Here is an 18,912-nt window from a genome sequence, read left to right as displayed (position 1 = left end):
CTCTGTGTCTGCTCTCTCTCTCTCTCTCTCTCTCTCTCTCTCTCTCTCTCTCTCTCTCTCTCTCTCTCTCTCTCTCTCTCTCTGAATATCAATGTTCTCTGCTCCCTGGTCCTCATGGGGGGATATACTCAGCACTTGGCTCTTTAAGTTACTTGAAGTCCTAGCTACATTTAGACAGTACCTGGAGGCTATCAGTCTGATTCCAAATTCCAGGCCCAGCTGAGACAAATGCCTGCTTCTACTGTCACCATCAATGGCCAGGTAGAAAGAACATGTGCCACAAAATGGATGTCAAGAATAGGCAGAGGAGAAGATGGGAAGAGTGTTTGTGACCGGAAAGGAGTCTCAAGTTCAATATTATTTTAATCTAAGTACCTAGGTCTGGTTATACACATTCATACATACATGCATGCATACATACATACATACATACATACATACACACACACATACACACACACATACACACACACATGCACACACACACAAACACACACACACACAATGTAAATGTGGACAAGTGAGATGGATGTATTCAGCTTCTTCTATCTTCCATTTTGATCAAACCATTGTTGGCTTTCTTTGTAAGGATGGACAACATCCTGATGGCTTGTTTTACCTTCTGCTTGGCCCATTTCCCTATCATCAGTTGTACTGATTTGAAAAACATGAATTCTGTCATAAAACCACTCTCTAAAGAGATTCATAAGACTGTTATCTCTGCTCAAATAGGAGTTTCTTCATCTTGTAGACCCTCGTAGACATAAGCCAAAGCGTCCTTCTAAAAAAAAAAAAAAAAAAAAAAAAAAAAAAACTTGCCATTAAGAAAAAGAAAAGAATGTGAGATGCCCTTTTATAGATCTTCTGTCTAGTTCTGTGATAGAGACTGTTTGGATGTGAAGGAATTTCATGATGGTTTCAAATTGACTACCCCCTCCTTCTCCAAGTGCTTCTTTTAAACATCCCCAGCTGTTTAAAAAGTTGTTGAACCATTAACTGCTGCTGAAGCTGCTCTGAGCTCCCTTTGAAATGTGGGTCCCCCAACTGCAGTACATGATATTAATGAGCTATAAGTGAGTGTTTGCTGTTTTCTCCACTGGGCCCTTCTGGGCTCTGCCAAGTGCTTCTACTGTGTCTGCATGGCCTCCTGGCCTTGCCTGTCTACAGAGTGGTGGATCCCCACCAGCCCTTCCATTCCCACAGCTGATTGGGATGTCTCTCAGCCAGCCTTCTCAGAGACAAAACAGTTTAATGAAGCTCTCTGTCTTTCTCAGTGTTATTGCTGACAGTGTCTGTTAGCTATTCAGCCCATTCTCCAGGTAAATGATATTAAATGGATTTAAATCCCATAGAAGAGGCAGAACCGGATAGGACTCAGGCTCTGCCAAGACCTGAGCTTTTAGCAGAAAAAGTCAAGGAGTCGACATTCACTTTCCAAAACCAGACTTAGAGTTCCCCGCCTCTAATCAAGTGAGTAACCACCAAAAGTTTGTCTTGGGCTTGTGCTTTTAATTTCCTATATACTCTGCTCATAGCAGAAGTAACAAGGCCCTGAAGAACCATAGCATAGGAGTCTAGTCTCTGAGTAGTCAATGAATAACTTTATTGCCACAAGAAAACAAAAATTCATCATGATTTTGCATTCCCATTCCAATAAAAGCAAATGGCTAATTTCCCATGAAGTAACATACAATGTGGTCAGGCTCAGATTTCAGAGCTTGGCTAAAGACTAAATTGGATCTCTGCTGCTCATATCCCTTACAGAGCATGGCCTTACCCCTCTTTGACTCCTTGAAAGAAGTGATATGTGAGCTGGAAGCATCACAGCTCACCTTTCATTGTCTACTTGACTATGTCTGTGGGGGCACTTCCAGAGATGTCTAACTGAGCACCAAGTACCCATCCTGAATGTGCTGGTGATGTCTTGGTTACTTTTCTATTGCTATTAACAGACACCATGACCAAGGCAATTTATGAAAGAAAGCATTTACTTGGGGACACAAGTCCATAACCATCATGGCAAGGAGTCAGTTTAGCTGCAGATAGACAAGCATGGCTCTAGAGCAGTAGCTGAGAGCTTATATCCATCTCCAAAGGTTGGAGGTGGAGAGAAGTAGAGCCTGGCTTGGCATGAGCTTCTGAAATCACAAAGCCCACACACACACCCAAAGGCCACACCTCCTAATCCTTCCAAAATGAGTTCTATACCAACTAGAAACCAAGTATTCAAATATCTGAGCCTTTGGGAGCCATTCTCGTTCAAACCATCACAGCGGACATTCAAATATTAAGGACCACAGGGACTTTGGGTCTAGTCAAACTAAATCAAAGCCAACCATATTCTAATATTTGCACACATACATTCCCTCTGCTTCCTGCCTACCTTGGTAAAAATTTCCTCTGTCCCACCACTTCCTCCGAGTCATAAGAACTGATGCTTCTGAAACTGTGACCCAAAATAGAAATCCTGCACATGATGTTCTTTGGTATTTTGGTTGCAATGACTAGAAAGTAACTAATACAATAGCTATCATGTGTGCCGTCAGCAGACAACGAATCGCACTAAAGAACCATGCATATTGACTCATTAAATCCTCCCGGCCTCCCTCTGAAGCCAGAAATGTTATAGTCACCATCTGTGCTGGCTAGTTTTTATGTCAACTTGACACAGTCTAGAGTCATTTTGGAAGAGGGAACCTCAATTGAGAAAATATCCCCACAAGATTGGCCTGTGATCAAGCCTGTGAAACATTTTTTTGATTGATGACTGATGTGGGTGGGTGGGCCCATTTGACAAGGGGTGGGTGGTCCTGGATGACATAAGAAAGCAGGCTGGGCAAGCCATGAGAATCAAAGCAGTAAGTTGCATTCCTTCTTGGCTTCTGCTTTAGTTCTTGCCTCCAGGTTTTTGTCCTGAGCTCTTAATCTGGCTTCCCTCAACCATGGACTAATAAACTGTTAGCTGAAGTAAACCCTTTCCTCTCCAAGTTGCTTGTGGTCATGGTGTTTTCTCATAGCAATAGAAACCCTTGCACCACATCTGACCGATACGGAAGCTGACTTAAGTCCAAGACTGCATTAGTATGAGTGGCAGAACTAGGAACCAAATAGAAGCAGGCTGATTCCAAAGCCCCGTGTCCACAAGTCTCATTATGACATACCTGTGTATCACCAAGAACTCCAAACTTACCCTTCATCATATAATAGCAGCTTTTCCCCTGTACTCATGAAAATGTCTTTGCCACCTGAGAGAACTTACTTGACTCTCACGAAACAGAACTGATTCAGATAGAATACAGAATTTACTTGTCAAATTTTAAAGTTCTTTTTTTTTCCCTACAAAGTCTGAGTCCCCAAGGCACTGTTTCTCAGAGTCTATTCCACTGGTTCATGACATGAGTATTCACAGAGGACGTTTACTTCAAGTGTGGAATCTGACATACTGGAACTGAATCCCTGGGAGAAGTTCCTGGTAATCCGCACTTTGAAAGAGCACTCCAGTGATTCTTATCACCCTAAAGATTGGCAGTCATTTCACAGTTGCATCTGGAAGTTCCAGCAGCAGCACTGCAGATCATCAATTCAACAGCAGATGATTAGAGAAGGCTTTCAGAGCTCCTCCGCATTCAATAGCTATTTCAGGGAGCACTGTAATGTGCAAGAAGTGTTTCTAAATTGTTGTAGTTTCCTTCTGTGTGAGGCAGCTGGTTAAGAAAGCTTTGATAATTTCCCAAGGGGCTCCAGCTAAGTGGACACTTATAAACTGTTTACGTATAACAACATACAAAACACACTTTTCTACCCCAGACTCAAAGTGAATCTCTCAGACAGATATTCTGATCATCTTTGTTTCTGTTTAAAGCTGAAGGCTGTGACATGTACTGTAATAGCTGCCAGATTCTGGCTGTGCACACTTTTCATCATCGTCAACCCCAAACCCATACTCACCTACTGCCCCAGTAAGTCTGTGATGTCTTCAGAACTCTACATGGCCAGTACCTTCGACACAGATCCTGGGCATGTTAGGTTTCCCTGCCCAAGTGCCTGCCCAGTTCTCAACATTCCTTCCCCTCTCAGATTTGATGTCTTATTCTTAGAGAAGGCTTGTCACAAGATATTAGGACATCTGAGTATCCCAGATTCCTCAGCTACCATCACTCTACCCACAATTTTTCTCTCTATGTTAGTCAGTGTGGTGACTTAATCCCCAACTGTCTTGGTAAATACACTATGGGCACGATCCATAATAGTTCTGTGCATTCCAGTGTCCAGTAGAGCCTCAATATAAGATAAATGTGCAGCTAACTGTCTCAAAGTACCTTGAATGAAAGGAACGTGGTTTGCAATGTTGAAGATAAAGTCTTAATTTTCAGTCTGAAGTCTGACACTGTTTTTATTCCCAGACAGCAGCAGAGAAAGCTAGGTTACAGAGCCAGACACCTCAAATGTCTTGGAAGGTTTGAAGCCCCCACTTCATAAAGCTGAATCTAGATCCTTTTAGTGTGTCAGCAGCTCGATTCCTAATGCTAGTTGTATATTTCTTATGATATGGTTACAGAATAATTAGTGGTTTAAAGGATTTTGAAAAACCACAAGGTAATTATCTCCCTTCAAAGGCTGAGATACATCCTTACTGGTAAGAGGGGAACATGGGGTACCAGCCAGGTCATCACACGAGTCTGCTTAACTGGCATTTACCATGGACACTTTACAGTCCATCTTAATCAGCTGTGTGAACTACTACATTTACTTTTATTGAGAGTGTTATCACAACAATCCTGCCAGTAATACTGTCCAATGAACATTTGCTTAAGCTAAGTTGATACTGAAGAATGGTTGTAAATATGTTCAACATGAGAAACGTTCATCTCCTAAGGTCTATAGAGCACGCAGCAAAATGGGAAGCATTTAAATTATTATCAAACATTATTTTCTTTTAACTCAAAGAATTACATTGTAACATAAATATGTGTGTGTTTCTCTCTCTCTCTCTCTCTCTCTCTCTCTCTCTCTCTCTCTCTCTCTCTCTGTGTGTGTGTGTGTGTGTGTGTGTATGTATGTCTTGGAGGTAGGTGTAACTCTATGGTACAGCACCTGCCTGGCATGCACAAGGGTCTGGTTCCATCTTTAGCATTAAAAGATGAAGGAGGAGGAAGAGGGAGAGGAGGAGGAAGATAGAGGAGACATAATCAAAGTCTAGTGGTCTCTTGTTCGTGAAAGAAGTTCAAAGCCAGTGGCCTCTCAGACATCCTTGAGTATGCAGAAATTTTCTTCATCAGAATAAAAGAACTAGGGAGATACAGGTACATTTAGTGAGTTTGGCTTCCAACTATTGTGATGATCATGGGTCACTCCTCAAGCAGTGTTTAATTAGTGAACACATAATCAACTTCATCTTGACACCTTCATGCATTCTATTTCCCCTGCTCCCCTCCTGCTGGCTCCCATGCCTGCCACATCCCATCCATCCCACAAGTACTCTCTTTGCCTTTGTGTCATGAGTTCATAGAACTTGCTTTCACTTTCATAAGATTATCATCCTCCAAAGCTAAAAAAAAAAAAAAAAAAACCAAACAAACTAGTATTCATGTCTTGGAAGTCTGCAGGAAATGAAGGATAATAATACTATTAGCTAACAATTATGTTTCATAGTTGCAGATTTCTGAACACGTTCATATCAATTACTCAGTCCACATAACCCAAAGAGAGAGCTAGGATTAACAAGCCCATTTTACAAATGAAAAGACTGAGACAGATAGTGCCTTGAGTCACACTGTCACACTGTCCTTGACTCTTAGGAAGCAGGATTCTGTTCAGAGAACTTGCCTGCTTAGCACCCACTCAACAGCAGGAAACAAGAATGCCTCCTGTGCATATTTTATTTCAGAACAATGAACCTTGAGCCTTAACCCTCCTTGCTTCCTTTCTCTTCTTTTTTTCCCCCTTTAGACCATAGGACCAGGAATATGTTTTTGTTTTCTTTTCAAGGGAAGCTGAAAGTGAGCCTTCTTTCTCTCTGAACATCTTTTTCCAAAGCCATTTACCTTTATCTGTGTCCCCAACAAACACTAATTCACAAGACAGTCCACTAACGAGCTTCCCTCTTTGTCTCCCTGTGTCTCTGTGTTCTGCAGTTAATAGCCAAGATACCAACTATCACAGCAGTCTGCAACTTGCATGGGGAGAAGCTGCAGGTATTTAAGCAGTCTCATCCAGACATAGTGAATACACTGTTTCCTCCACTGTACAAGGAGCTCTTTAATCCTGACTGTGCTGCGGTCTGCAAATGAAGGGGACGAGAACTCTCAGAGGCATGGAATGCATCGCCGTTAAGACAAAAGCAATGTGTTCATGGGGACTTAAGGAAAATGTCACTACTGCAACATTAGGAATGTCCTGCACTTAATAGAAATATTTTTCACCGCTACAGTTTGAAGAATGTAAATATGCACCTGAGTGGGGCTCTTTTGTTTGTTTGTTTGTTTTTGAAATGATCATAAATATACAAATATAGGACACTGGGTGTTATCTTTTTTAATTTTATTCGGGTATGTTTTGGAGACAACTGTTTATAGAATTTTATTGTAGATATATACAAGAACAGAGCCGTAATTTACATGATTACTTTTCCTGTTGATTGTACAACTATAATTTAAGAAAATTCCACTTACTAGGCTTACCTATTTCTATGTTTTTAGATAGTTGATGCATGTGGAAATTTGTAACTGTCCTGGAAAGTACTGTGCATGTATGTAATGAATATATAATATGTAAGAGTATTATATATGACTATTACGTATTCATGCACTGTGGCTTAAAATACCATGCCCACTAGCAATGGAAGTTCAGACAGGCTCGCTCATGTAATTTGCTTTCTGTTATATGTTACTTTTATGTTAGACAATCAGGGTTTTTATTTTTAGCCAGAGTTTTCATCCATACATAATAACATGATAGGACCCATTCAGAAGAAAGTCTACAAAGGAATTGGGGTAACACACAACTGTTGTTTATAAAGTTCCATGTCTATCAATGACTTGAAAGTCCCATCAAGATGGCACATACTAGGGGTGGGGGAAGGATTTGAAGCCATTTTCCTGTTTTACAGACCAGATAAAGATATTGCCTATTTATTACCAGAATACAAAATATTAGGGTTCCCCAACTTTGGATTTGTATTTCAAATTCTGAAGGAAACTTGACTTTGGTTATCATATTTTCTTCAAAACAACAAAAAATTCAATCTATAGATTATGACCACCATCAATGTTTTTAGAAATATTTGACTAGAAGTATAAGACAAGGTGCCTGAACCATTTAGTGTAAACATTTTCTAACCATTTTTTTCCAAAGAATGGAGAGAAATAGAGCATACAAAGTAAAGAAGTAAATTCATTAAATTATACTCACGATCATTGGTTAGAAAGGAGAAAACAGGCGAGAACCTGGGGCCTCTAATTTTTTTCAGCTTCAAAATGCTGTATTATAAAAATATAGTAAAAAAAACTTCAAATTAGAAAAAATAAATCTTTTGTCTATGGGACTGATATATCCCAATGCCAAAATTATTTCCTGCACAATTTTAAATGACGTCCTCTATTCAAACTGGTTATTTTTTAGCCACTAAAAAGTATGGAATGGAACAATAACCTATACAGGTTCTTCACTTACTCTCGTACAAAATTAAACACCAGAAAAGCACAAGCTAAAAGCTATTTGTTCCCCCTGTTCCTGGAAGGTCTAGGTCTTTAGTATGAACTAATCTAACCCACACACATGCACAAACCTGCACACACACACACACATACACACACACTCTTCCACACCTGCTTTGTAGATCTCCATCAGTAGAAACTTAGGGTTTCTGTTTTTTAGTTTTCCGATTTTTGTTTTGTTTTGTGGGGTTTTTTTTGGGGGGAGGGGTTAGTCCCTTATGCTCTCTTGAAGTTCTTGATTGAGAGTCATCTTCAGGATGCCTCAGTACTTCGGTGGACGATCAGAACAGTAGTGTTACTCTTTCCTTTCAGAAAGCAGGGGCTTTTCTCACTACATGATTGATGAATTCCAAGCCATTGGGGGGAAACAAAAAGGCTTTAAAATAATGAATCTCTTTTTCAACCACTGTTATATTCAATTAATTTAACTACATTGAACCAAATTACCTTTGGTACTGAGAAGACAGCTGTAGACTGCTTCTTATGCTGCTACAGGGACTCAGTTCTTTTTGGTGTAAATGTCACTCCTGCTAGCTCTTTGTATAAAGAATTAATTCCAAGAGTCATATTTCCTTCTAATGGAAAGATTACTTTACTGATTGCTAGGAAAACAGGGTAATGGAAGGCACTCAATTAAGCCAAGCAGCTTCCAAATGCGATATATGTTTTATGATTGGCTTGTGATAGGCAATGCTTACTGTGTCTACTTGATGTTCCCCTTTGAGCTTTGAACTCATGTCAAACTTTGTTTTCATTGTTCTGTTGGCCCAGTGTTACCCATTGTCAGCCTGAAGATCCCACTGGGCTGCAAAGGGGATCATTTGTTGCCTTCAGTTTACCTTGGAGGATTTACATCGGCTCAATTGATGAAGTAGCTGAGAATTTTTTCCTCCCTTGTCCCATGGGTAGTGTAGGAAAGAGATTGTTCCCCACATTTGCCTCAGGAGATACTGGTTTTGAAATTGTGCCATTTCTACTAGCCCTAGCATTTCACTGGGACAGCATGAACCTTTTGAAGCAGAGGGACAGGAAGCAGAGCTGGGAACTGAACCAGAACCAAACAGTGGTAACCAGTATTGGCTCAGCCCACTTTCCATCCAGAGGAGAGAGCTCCAGTTTTGCCTTCAGTCACCAAGTTTTCCCTTTAAAGAGAATCAAGTTTTTAATGGTAAGGAAGCCTTTAAACACTGCCCTTTGAACATCTCCGTTAACTACATGAGATTTCAGTAAGAAAAACTCTCTTTACCACACAGTCTCAGCAAACTGTTCCTTTTCCTGAGAACAGGCCAATGTTCAGAATGTGCTAGGATGAGGTGCATACTGGAAGAAGGAACTGAGCTCCGTAGTCTCCTTTAAACCTCAAGGATGACAATCACTGCTTGATGCAGATGTTGCACTGAATCTGCTCAGGGATGCTTCATTTTTTAAAAAAAAATGCATCGAGGAGGGGGAGGGGCAAAACAGGAAGCTGAGAACAAAATGTAAATGGCATAGATTGAACATGCCAGTGAGAGACCCTTCCTGACAGGCTTCAGAGTGGCTACAGTGGCTTAAGGTCAAAAAAAAAAAAAAAAAAATGAATGAAATTGCTTTTCTTCTTTGAACTTGCCTAAAAGTTCTACCCAAGTAAAGACATTGGTTCCCTTCCCTAAAATGAGCAAAGAACAAGATAACCACACTGCCCCTGCTTTTCTCCCAATTAATAGAGACTTTCTGTGTAAATCCTTAGCAAAGGAAATGCAAGAATCTAAGGGTCAGAGGTCAGAGCTAACAGGCTGTTGCACATGACAACTGCAGTGCCTCTCTCTGTACTCTGTAGAAAGAAAGGCAAATCTTGAAGGGAAAATGAGCGATTTCAAAATCTTGGTTGACAGTTACAAATGGCCACATTGTCTGTGACTTGGTTTACCTTTGTGTCACTTTTTCTGGGGCTCTTTTATTCCAGGCTCATACACTGAGGGTCAGGATATACTTTCCAAAGACGCTCTGCATTTTCTTTTTCTTAATTCTTTCTTCAAGGCTCTGGGATAAAGAACCTCCAAATGAAAAGCAGAGAATACTATGGTCTTAGGCCATTAGATTCCCCTGACACTTGCTGGGAGACTCTGCATTGTACCCAACTGAATATTAAGGGTAGGCATCAGGGGCCATCAGTGCATTTACATCAAAGCTGCCTTATCAGGCAGGTTACTTCCCAGCAGTCAAGCTGAGCTATTTGTAGGGAACCTTGAAGATGGCTGGCCAACTTTTACTGCCTCTCCATAACATAATGCTATGTGTAAGGGGGCTCAAATTCTAAAAAACAATGTGTGGGTCTTAAGAACAACCTAAAATTGTACTTTCCCCCCTATAAACACCAGAAATGAGTAATGACAGTGTAAGTCCACATGCTGTTTATTCCACAAACAGGAAATTTTTGAGTGCTGGAAAATCATTTTTCCTGGCTTTTGTTTGATTGGTTGGTTTTGGGGTTTTGGCTTTTTTGCCCATATTCACTTTTGTTTCTAATAAATTACCACAAAGAGCAGTAGTTTCAGGCAAGGATATCTGTGCTCTGGCAAACACCATTCAGTAGCTAGCAACAGCTCCTAAGCATGCATCTGAGGGGAAACTTCTGCAGAGTCTCGTTATAAAGAGGAAGGAAGGAAACACTACCATGTAGATAAAGTGCTATTTGATGTTCTATTTGCAACTGCTGATACATGTGTAGCCGGAAGAAAGGCTTGGTGTGGGAAGCCAGGGAGTCTTTTGGAAATAAGATGGTTACCTTCTTTTTTTTCTTTTTGAGGGGTGTATGTTTCAGAACCAGAGGGGCCTGCCTATTTGAATCAAACGATTGAAAACTCAGAACCCCCCCCCCCCAAAATGCCAAGGAGTGGATGCAAATAGTGCTGCAGAGCTGTGTTAAGTTGACAGGGAAATGTTCTGCCTATAATAGGGCAACCAGCATTTGGTCAAGGCCTCATGCCAACAGTGCTTCTGAATTATGGAAGCTGAATTATGGGGTTCTAAATGATAAGGGTTGTCTGTGAGTATGGTATTCATCAAACACATTGATGGGCAGAAGAAGGCCATAGACAGCCATCTTACCTCCTCTCGTTGGTATCAAAAACAACATCTAGAAGTCTACTGGGTTAGAGCCAGTCTGGCCAGGTTTGATAGAAGATGACATTGGGATGCTAGTAAAGTGGGTGAGAGAAGAGATATTGCCATTCTCCCTCTCGATCTAGTTTCCATATTTTCCTATCACTTCTCAAAGATATAATGCCAGGTTTGCTTGAACAAAGTAGGAATCGAAAGATAAAGGCAAATCTATTGAATGATGGCTTACAAAAGACACTTGCATGTGTCCCACCGAGCTCCACTGTGGAAGAGCTAAAGGGAACTAGATTTCTTGTCCATTTTTTTTCCCTGAAAGTCATATATATAACTTTCATGTTTTTGAGCCTGTATATGTGTCCTTAAATGTATGGCTTCAAATCTGTGACACTTTCTCCCTTTCTCTTAGTTGTACTTTTCTGAGCAATTTATTCTGTCATCAAGATAGCCTCGCCCCCTTGTTCTGAAGTGCGGGTCACAGGTCACTGGTTCCTACACAGCAGGTGGGACTGTCTGTCTGTGCACTTTTTTTCCTAAGCTGCTGAAATTCCTCCGAGGTCAACTGGTCACAGCAACCGATGCTTCCTGCATGACCAAAGCACAACGTACAGTGGATCAGAGAAACCAGGCCAGTGGTTGTTTTTATAGCCAAAACTAAAGCACAAAGATTACTGGAATTAAACAAGCCCAACTACCCAACTATGGGAAATACAGATGTCTGCATCCCTGTTGACAGCATGAGGCTGTCATGGATGATATCATGGATGCTCTCACTGTGGCTGATGGTAGACTTTCTCATGTCACTAGCACAGCCATACATAGACACTCATAAGGAAAGTCTGAAAGCCACGAGCTTCACACCCAAGCACAGCACCATTCGCTTTTCCCCATTAGCACACACCCAAGAGTGAAAACCACATACACACACACACACACACACACACACACACACACACACACACACGCATACGCAGAAAACTGAGTATGTATTGTAGAAATGTAGAGGAAAAATAAAAATATTTTTTCAAATGTAATTACTTTTAATATATGCTTGTGGAAGGTCTAATCCAATGTATGCTGTCTCCATAATTTTTGCTGTAAATAGCTGGAGACAGTGAATACACTGGTTTTTCTATGTCTCTGTTTAAGCATAAGACTTTGTAACAATTTTTTAGAGAGGGATAAACAACGAAGATAAAATATGTACTCGCTTCCTTTCTGAGTGTTATGTACCTCTCAGTTTCTTAAATGAGAAATGGTTGTAATGGTTTAAGCATCTGGACGGGTCGTCAGTGTTACTTGTACGCTTCTCTTTGTAGTACAACTAAGAAAGGGACAGGGCTATCAATTAACCGCTCCAAAGAACTCGTATTGAAGATTGGCCTAAGACCGGCAAAGTCCATCTAAACTAGACAATGGGAAAAAGGAATACGTGAAAAGAAACTGTTGTCTAAGTGAAGTCGTCTTTCCTCATAGCCAATGGCTCTGTCCAAGCCCCAGTCTGCACGGAGTAGCTTAAGGAAAACAAACCCTGCTTTCCGATGAACAAAATATTTTTGTACATGTTTATTTCTTATTAATAACTTTGAGGTCAGACCACTCATTTGCTGAAGCCATAACTGACCTCCACCAAATAAATGTAGTAAAGAAGCCGGGAAGGGTTGGGGAGAGACTGAGAGGTAGAGAACTCGGAGGGTAAAGATAGCAACTGAGGGGAGAGCAGGGCCGGGCCGGTGAAACTGACGCTTTTTTTCCCCCTGCATCCCAAATATGACTTTAAAAGGCTAGTATTTTATGATGATCGATTTATAAAATAATAATAAAAAAGATATTTAGTTAAATGAGACTTTCCAATATTTTTGAAATCCCTGACAATGCTTCCTTGCTTTTAGGATTGAAATAAATGGTTTTCCTATACTTCCAATGTTCTGAGGTTTAATGCTTCTGCCGTAGTAGTAGCTCCAGCCTACCGTGCAAGGTGCAGAACCACTGAGTCCAGAGGTAAAGCCATGGACTGGCTGGAGCTTGGCTGTGCCTACTCCCCAGCTACATCTGGAGGAGAAGTTTGGAAGGTACAGCTTGCTCCTTGTTAGCATGCACACCACTGTGGCACTGTGCCAATGTCGCATTGCCACAAGTATGTAAAATAAAAGCATTCATTCTGAAAAGCTAAGTATACTTTTTCAAAAGAGCAAGGCCTCCTGGAGTCAACCACCGGTTTTTCCGGAGCTGAATTACTCTATTACCATATATTCTTACCAGCCTGTAGAGGCAAAAGGCAAACTACAAATAAACCCAGTGGTATATGTAGTTTTTAAATCTGCAATTTTCTGATCTCTCTCTCTCTCTCTCTCTCTCTCTCTCTCTCTCTCTCTCTCTCTCTCTCTCTCTCTTCTCCTTGTTTAATATATAAGCCCTAATTTCTGTGTATGTGAGTAAAACTGCAGCCTGAGTCATTTAGGAAGTAAGCATTGAATTTTTTTAATTATAAATATAATAGATTAAAGCAGCACTCCCTAACAACTAAAAAGAGTTTTATATTACTTTAGAATGTAATGGGGTTTGTCCTTATTTTATGTCCTGTAAATTATTAGTTGAATACTGTTAGCATTCCCAGATAATGCACACATGATTTCTGAATGTTTCCTGTAAATGACAATCAATGTTTATGACCTTCCCTCCCTCAATGCTGAACAAATTAAAAGAAGAAAAAGGAAAAAAAAAAGTCTCCCCTGGTTCTTTTTTTCACACACAGGGAACAAGGGAAGACTGGGTGGGGAGGGAAGAGAACTGAGGCTTTAAGAATGAAGTCCTGTAGATTCTGGCTTATAGAGTTGTCTTCTTTTCCAGTGAATGATGGGTAATTGTTTCACTAGAATTCTTGTGTTTCCCAGATCTGCCCTAAGTGAAAAGTGATTTTTGGAGAAGAGACCCAGAGGACATTTTGACCAGATAGCATACCAGGAAACAATCGGCTTGACCTTGCTAAGGTGAACTGATTGGATAAATGTTTTTCGAAGAGATGTACTTCCTCACAGCTATGGCATATAGTTAAAAGAGGAGCAATGTCTCTCAAAAGTAACAACTCTCGTTTTCCCAACATTTGCACAAAAGGGACTCCACTTCACAGCAGACCCATAGCAACCCAGTCCTTTGGATACTCTGTTGAAAGCTGCAACAAGTTTGAAATGAATGAGACACCTCAAATATCTGACCACCACTTCGGGGTGATTATTACTGACCAAGTCTCTGGATCTGTGCTGCTTGTTGATGTTTTGTTTTGTTTTGGGGGAGTGTTTGTTTTTTATTGGTAAAGCCCCATTGAAATCGATGTTTTTCAGCACACCTGAATGCTTTGAATCTTGTTTATGTCATCCTGTAGAGTAGGTAACGATTAATAATCACAACCGCACGGCAACATTGAAAAATGTAGTTCTACAAGAGCCAATGGCTTTTTCAAAAATTGGACTGGTACAGGCTGGGCTCACTAGAGTCACAATGCTCTGGAGGAAAGTGACATGAATCCAGGTTTCCAAAGTAGAAGTGCTCACCCCTTTGGAACCAGTGTTAACCCTTGCAGAATGTGCCCAAGAGCACCTCCGCACTGGACATGCAGATCCCACAAGGTGCTGTGCAAAGATCACAGAACCAGAGCTACAGTGTGACACGGGGATACTATACGTGTCCCTTGGTCTCTAACTGGGTCTTCCGGTGCCTGATGAGACACAGTAAGCATGTTATCACAGCCTTGTTCTAGGCTCTTGATTGTCACCAATGATTGCACTGAGAAATCTACCCAAAGCTCTGCTCCTGTCACATATCCCTTTCCTTACATACATGAACCAGCCACATGTCATCACTACCACACCAAGCTAAAGTACATGAGATATATCAGAGACCAAAGCAACTGTCCCCACTTGCCATCCCTCCCCAAGTGACAGCAGCCTCCTGGCCCAATCTGAAAAGAGCAGGACGTTCAACAAACCCTTAATGTCATCTTAGCAGGGGCCATCTCTAATTGCACTTGGCCTTGCTAAACTTGACTGATGGAATAAATATGCTTCTATGATATTAATTCTTGATAGCCTTGTCTCACAGGCCTTCATGCCATCCAAATTCATAGCACAGTGTAGGCATTCTGATGGTTAATAACTATGCCTAATAATGCTCAGGGTCCTTCCCTGACAGTTTCAGCTGGTTACCATCATTTCAGCATCATCCCCCACCAGGAGCCCCAAATACCCATACTTTTAGCAAAATTAATGAGAAGGAAGATGGCCAAATATCAGCAACTAGCCCTGAGAGAATGACTTCTCCCTTCTTTTCCCCAGAGACGGAACCAGGAGTAGTAACAGGGTACCACTTTTGAGATGTGTTTGTTTCCCCCTCTATTTCCTGACTGTACATTCAGTTCTTTTTAATTCCTAACATTGAGGAATTCTTTGCTGTGAAAAACTGACTGGCACATGCTTCCCTCCCGCCACCCCCCTGCTCCCGAGTTCTCTGCCAGCAAAATTTGCTGTGTCTCATAGCAGACATCAAAGAAGAGAATTTCTATCCTAAGGTTTGAATTGTGAAGAAACATACAGTAACTGTGATGGATTCAGAAGATGGGCACTCAGCAGCAATTTCCCAGGTTCCCCAAGGCTCCTCATGTGAGTGACAACAGTTTAAGAACCATTTCTCTCTTATCATCAATAATGTTTCCATCCTAGTGGGCCAGTTGTCTAGGGCTAAAGTCTCACAACAGTGTGCTTTAAGACAGAAGTGTATGTTCTCACACTTTCGTGGGGTAATGTGTGATGCAGGTTGCTTCCCTCTGAGAAAGTTTCTGTGAGGAAGAACTATTCTGTTCCACACCTAAACTTTCTAGTTCATTTTAAGCAAGCTTCATACTGTCTTTTGTATAAGATTTGCAGAAACTTTGTCCCGGTCTCTGGCTTCATCCTCACTTGGCATGCTCCCTGTGTGGATGTCTGTGTCCACATTCTTCCTTATTATAAGGACGCTGGTTCTATCTGATAACCTCACTTTAATTTGATGATTATGACTATACAGAAAGTCAAGTCTTCCCTCCCTTCTAACACATTGCATCTATTTTGTGATTTCTCACTTATTCAATATGATCATGAAAACCTCAATAGGATTTCAAGAAAATGATGCTATTACTCGAACATTGTCATTATGGACAGCCAGTCTATAAATCACATACTGTATTCTTTATGCAAATGACACAAATCAAAGTCACACAACAGAGGCAGAGAGAGAACAAAGCTATCTGGAGGAACTAGGAAGAGGCTTGCAAAGGGGTAAATGGGTTAAAGTGAGAATTCAAACTCATCTAACCACTCCCAAATACCCCATCCCTCTACAATAAACCTTACTCAGGAAGCAAACATTCTACAACATACAATGAATACAAATATAAACCACAAAATTTCCCAGCACCTCCACAGACAGGAAAAATAAAACATTTAACTAGGAGGAAAAAAGAGAGAATTTATAATCTTCTTACAGAACCAACTGACAGCAGAAGAGATTTCCTAGAGCTCTGACCCATCGTGGGACACCACTTAGTGTCACTGAGACTTCGCTGCTTTGCTTCTCTTCTTTGCTATGCATGCTCACCAAACATTATAAGCCTGAAATCCAGCAATCCTCAAACACAGGGAGCGATGGTGCCAGTTGGCCTTTCCCCAGCTTTGAAAAGATTGGGTGAAGTGGGGCTGACTCGAGAACCACACGATGGGTTTGATGCGCAGAGAAGGTAGGATCAGAAAGTCTGTTCTGCAATAGCCTCTCCTCCACCTCTCAGTTGGCAGGAACTTCCTCTCTCCTCAAACCACACATCCACATCACCCACTGCTCAATTCGGGTAGACTGCACCTTAAAATTCCCTGACAGGTACGATAAAGACTAAAACCATAGCACACCCAGAAACTTTATAATTTTTATTTTTTTGGTCTTGGTCTTGTATTTAAAGACATTATACCCTAATTTCCAACTATTTCCAACCTTGAGTGGTCAGTAAAATGTTTACCATTCAAATAATCCTTTGGGGGCTGATGAGATGGCTCAGCAAGTAAAGGTGTTTGCTGAACAAGTCTGGTGACCTGAGTTCCATTCCTAGAATCCATTTAAATAGTAGGAGAAACTGTCTCCACAAAGTTGTCTTCTGAGCGCCATATGTGTGCCCTGGCATATGCAGGCACAAACACACAGGCACACATACACACACACATGCACACACACACACACACACGCACACACACACACACACACACACACACACACAAATATATAAACAAATAAGACAATAACTTAATCCATTGGATGTACCTATTCATACAATTATGACCTGCATGCTAAGGGAGTAACCAACTGTATTCTGACTGCATCTGTGGCTTCCTTCCACAGAGGGTAGCTCATGTCTAGTCACTGTGGACCTGGTCAAGGTCCCAAGGCTGGAGAGATCATAGGCTGAAACAGAACCTACTACTTCTGTTTCACTAAATGAATACATTATCAAACTGACTCCTTAATATTTACCTGACAACCCAGAGACTACTTCTACTCTCTGCCTTTGTCAACAAACAAACAAACAAACAAACTTTGTGCACAGTGGCTAAAACTTTTTTTAAACCGTGGTTTAAAAAGACTAACAGCTGGTCAAGGTGCTAGAACAAGTGACAACTGAGTGACTATTCTTTAGTGTGACAGCTGTATTTACTCCTGTGATGTTCAGGAAACATCACAAAAAAGGAGGTAGGAAAAGACAGCAGGAAATGCTGTCTTCTAAGGAGGATCTGAGCACTGCACTCGTGAACTTACAGCAGCTATGAGTGCCCACAGGAGACCAGATGTGTCACCTGTTTAGTCTTGGATAAGGAAGGACTCACTGGGGTGGGGCCTCCTGGGGGAGATATTGGCAGGTGATGGCTGTAGAAGAGAGTTGTTGTTTATAGTGCTGTATCCACTGGTGAACTGTCCATGCTCCATTGGATAGCTCCACTCGCTTGCCCACTCAGGTGGCCTGACTAAACCTAGTGGGAACCAAAACAAAAACAAAATTAAGAGGCATAATAGTGGGAAAGGCTAGTGGGAGTGAGCGGACTCTATGTGGCTGAGTGTAACCAAAATGTATTTTATATACATTTATATGGGTGACATTCAACTAATAAATAAGAAAACTAATGTTAAAAGCAGCCCAGCTTACAGATTTTGACTGCACATCATTCAAGTAAAGCATACTCTCTGCCTTATAGATTTCGTCATCAAGACTAATTATTTTAGATGATCATGGAAGACTCTCAAGTTTCCTTCCTCTGAATTCACCTTCCCAATTATAATTTCTTTCGGAATTAGTATTTCCATCTCCAGAAACAATTTTATCTGAACTTTCAGAGCTCTCAGCTCTCCATTAAATGGCATCATTCTTGGGAAACCCTTAGCTATTTCTAAGCATAATTTAAATCTCTTATCCAGACAGGTTCAAAGCAGCAGTTATGTAGCTCTTTTCAGTTCATGAGACAGAAAGGAGTCTTCAGTGTTATCTTTGTAGATCCCATGTTCCAACATTCACTATCTTGCATGTCCCCTTACACTCCAGGGAAAACTAACGTCTTTCCCCGTGCCCAGCTACCTAGCTCAGGAGAATGTTTTTCTTATTTCCTTTTTTTCTCCTTTATTGACAATAGTTTTTTTTTTTCTCACATAATATATCCTGATCACAGTTTCCCCTCTTTCTACTCCTCCCAGCTCCCCCCACTCCCCTCCCATCCATAGCCACCTCCTTTCCGTCTCTCACTAGAAAACAAGCTTCTGTGGGATAATAATAAAATATAATAAGATAAAACAAAACTAACACATTGGAATTGAACAAAACAAACAGAAGGAAAAAAGCCTTTAAAAAGGCAGAAAAAAACAGAGACTCACTCATTCACACACTCAGGGATCCTATAAAAAATGCTAAACTGGAAGCCGTAATACACACAAAGGACTTGTAGTGTAAAAAGACATTTATATTATATACATCTATTATATGTAATAAAAATCAAATTAATACGATAAAAAAAAATTAAAAATGGGGACGAGCCTG

General features: G+C 40.9%; 1 protein-coding gene across 2 annotated transcripts in view; it reads left to right on the top strand.

Annotated features, from left to right (window-relative positions):
- Rorb (RAR related orphan receptor B) overlaps positions 1-9,273 on the top strand; it is a 182,939-nt gene extending 173,666 nt beyond the window's left edge. Inside the window, exon 10 of one of the 2 annotated variants that reach the window (XM_034499334.2) lies at positions 6,135-9,273. In XM_034499334.2, the coding sequence (XP_034355225.1) occupies positions 6,135-6,290 (156 nt within the window). In that variant the 3' untranslated portion in view covers positions 6,291-9,273. The remainder of the gene's footprint in view (positions 1-6,134) is intronic. The other variant, XM_034499333.2, reaches the window with a different exon arrangement.
- Positions 9,274-18,912: the final 9,639 nt, after the last annotated feature.

Source organism: Arvicanthis niloticus, chromosome 1, assembly GCF_011762505.2.
Source record: "Arvicanthis niloticus isolate mArvNil1 chromosome 1, mArvNil1.pat.X, whole genome shotgun sequence".
Taxonomy (NCBI): domain Eukaryota; kingdom Metazoa; phylum Chordata; class Mammalia; order Rodentia; family Muridae; genus Arvicanthis; species Arvicanthis niloticus.
The sequence above is the reverse complement of the archived record's forward strand: the minus strand, read 5'-3'. Positions and strand labels throughout refer to the sequence as shown.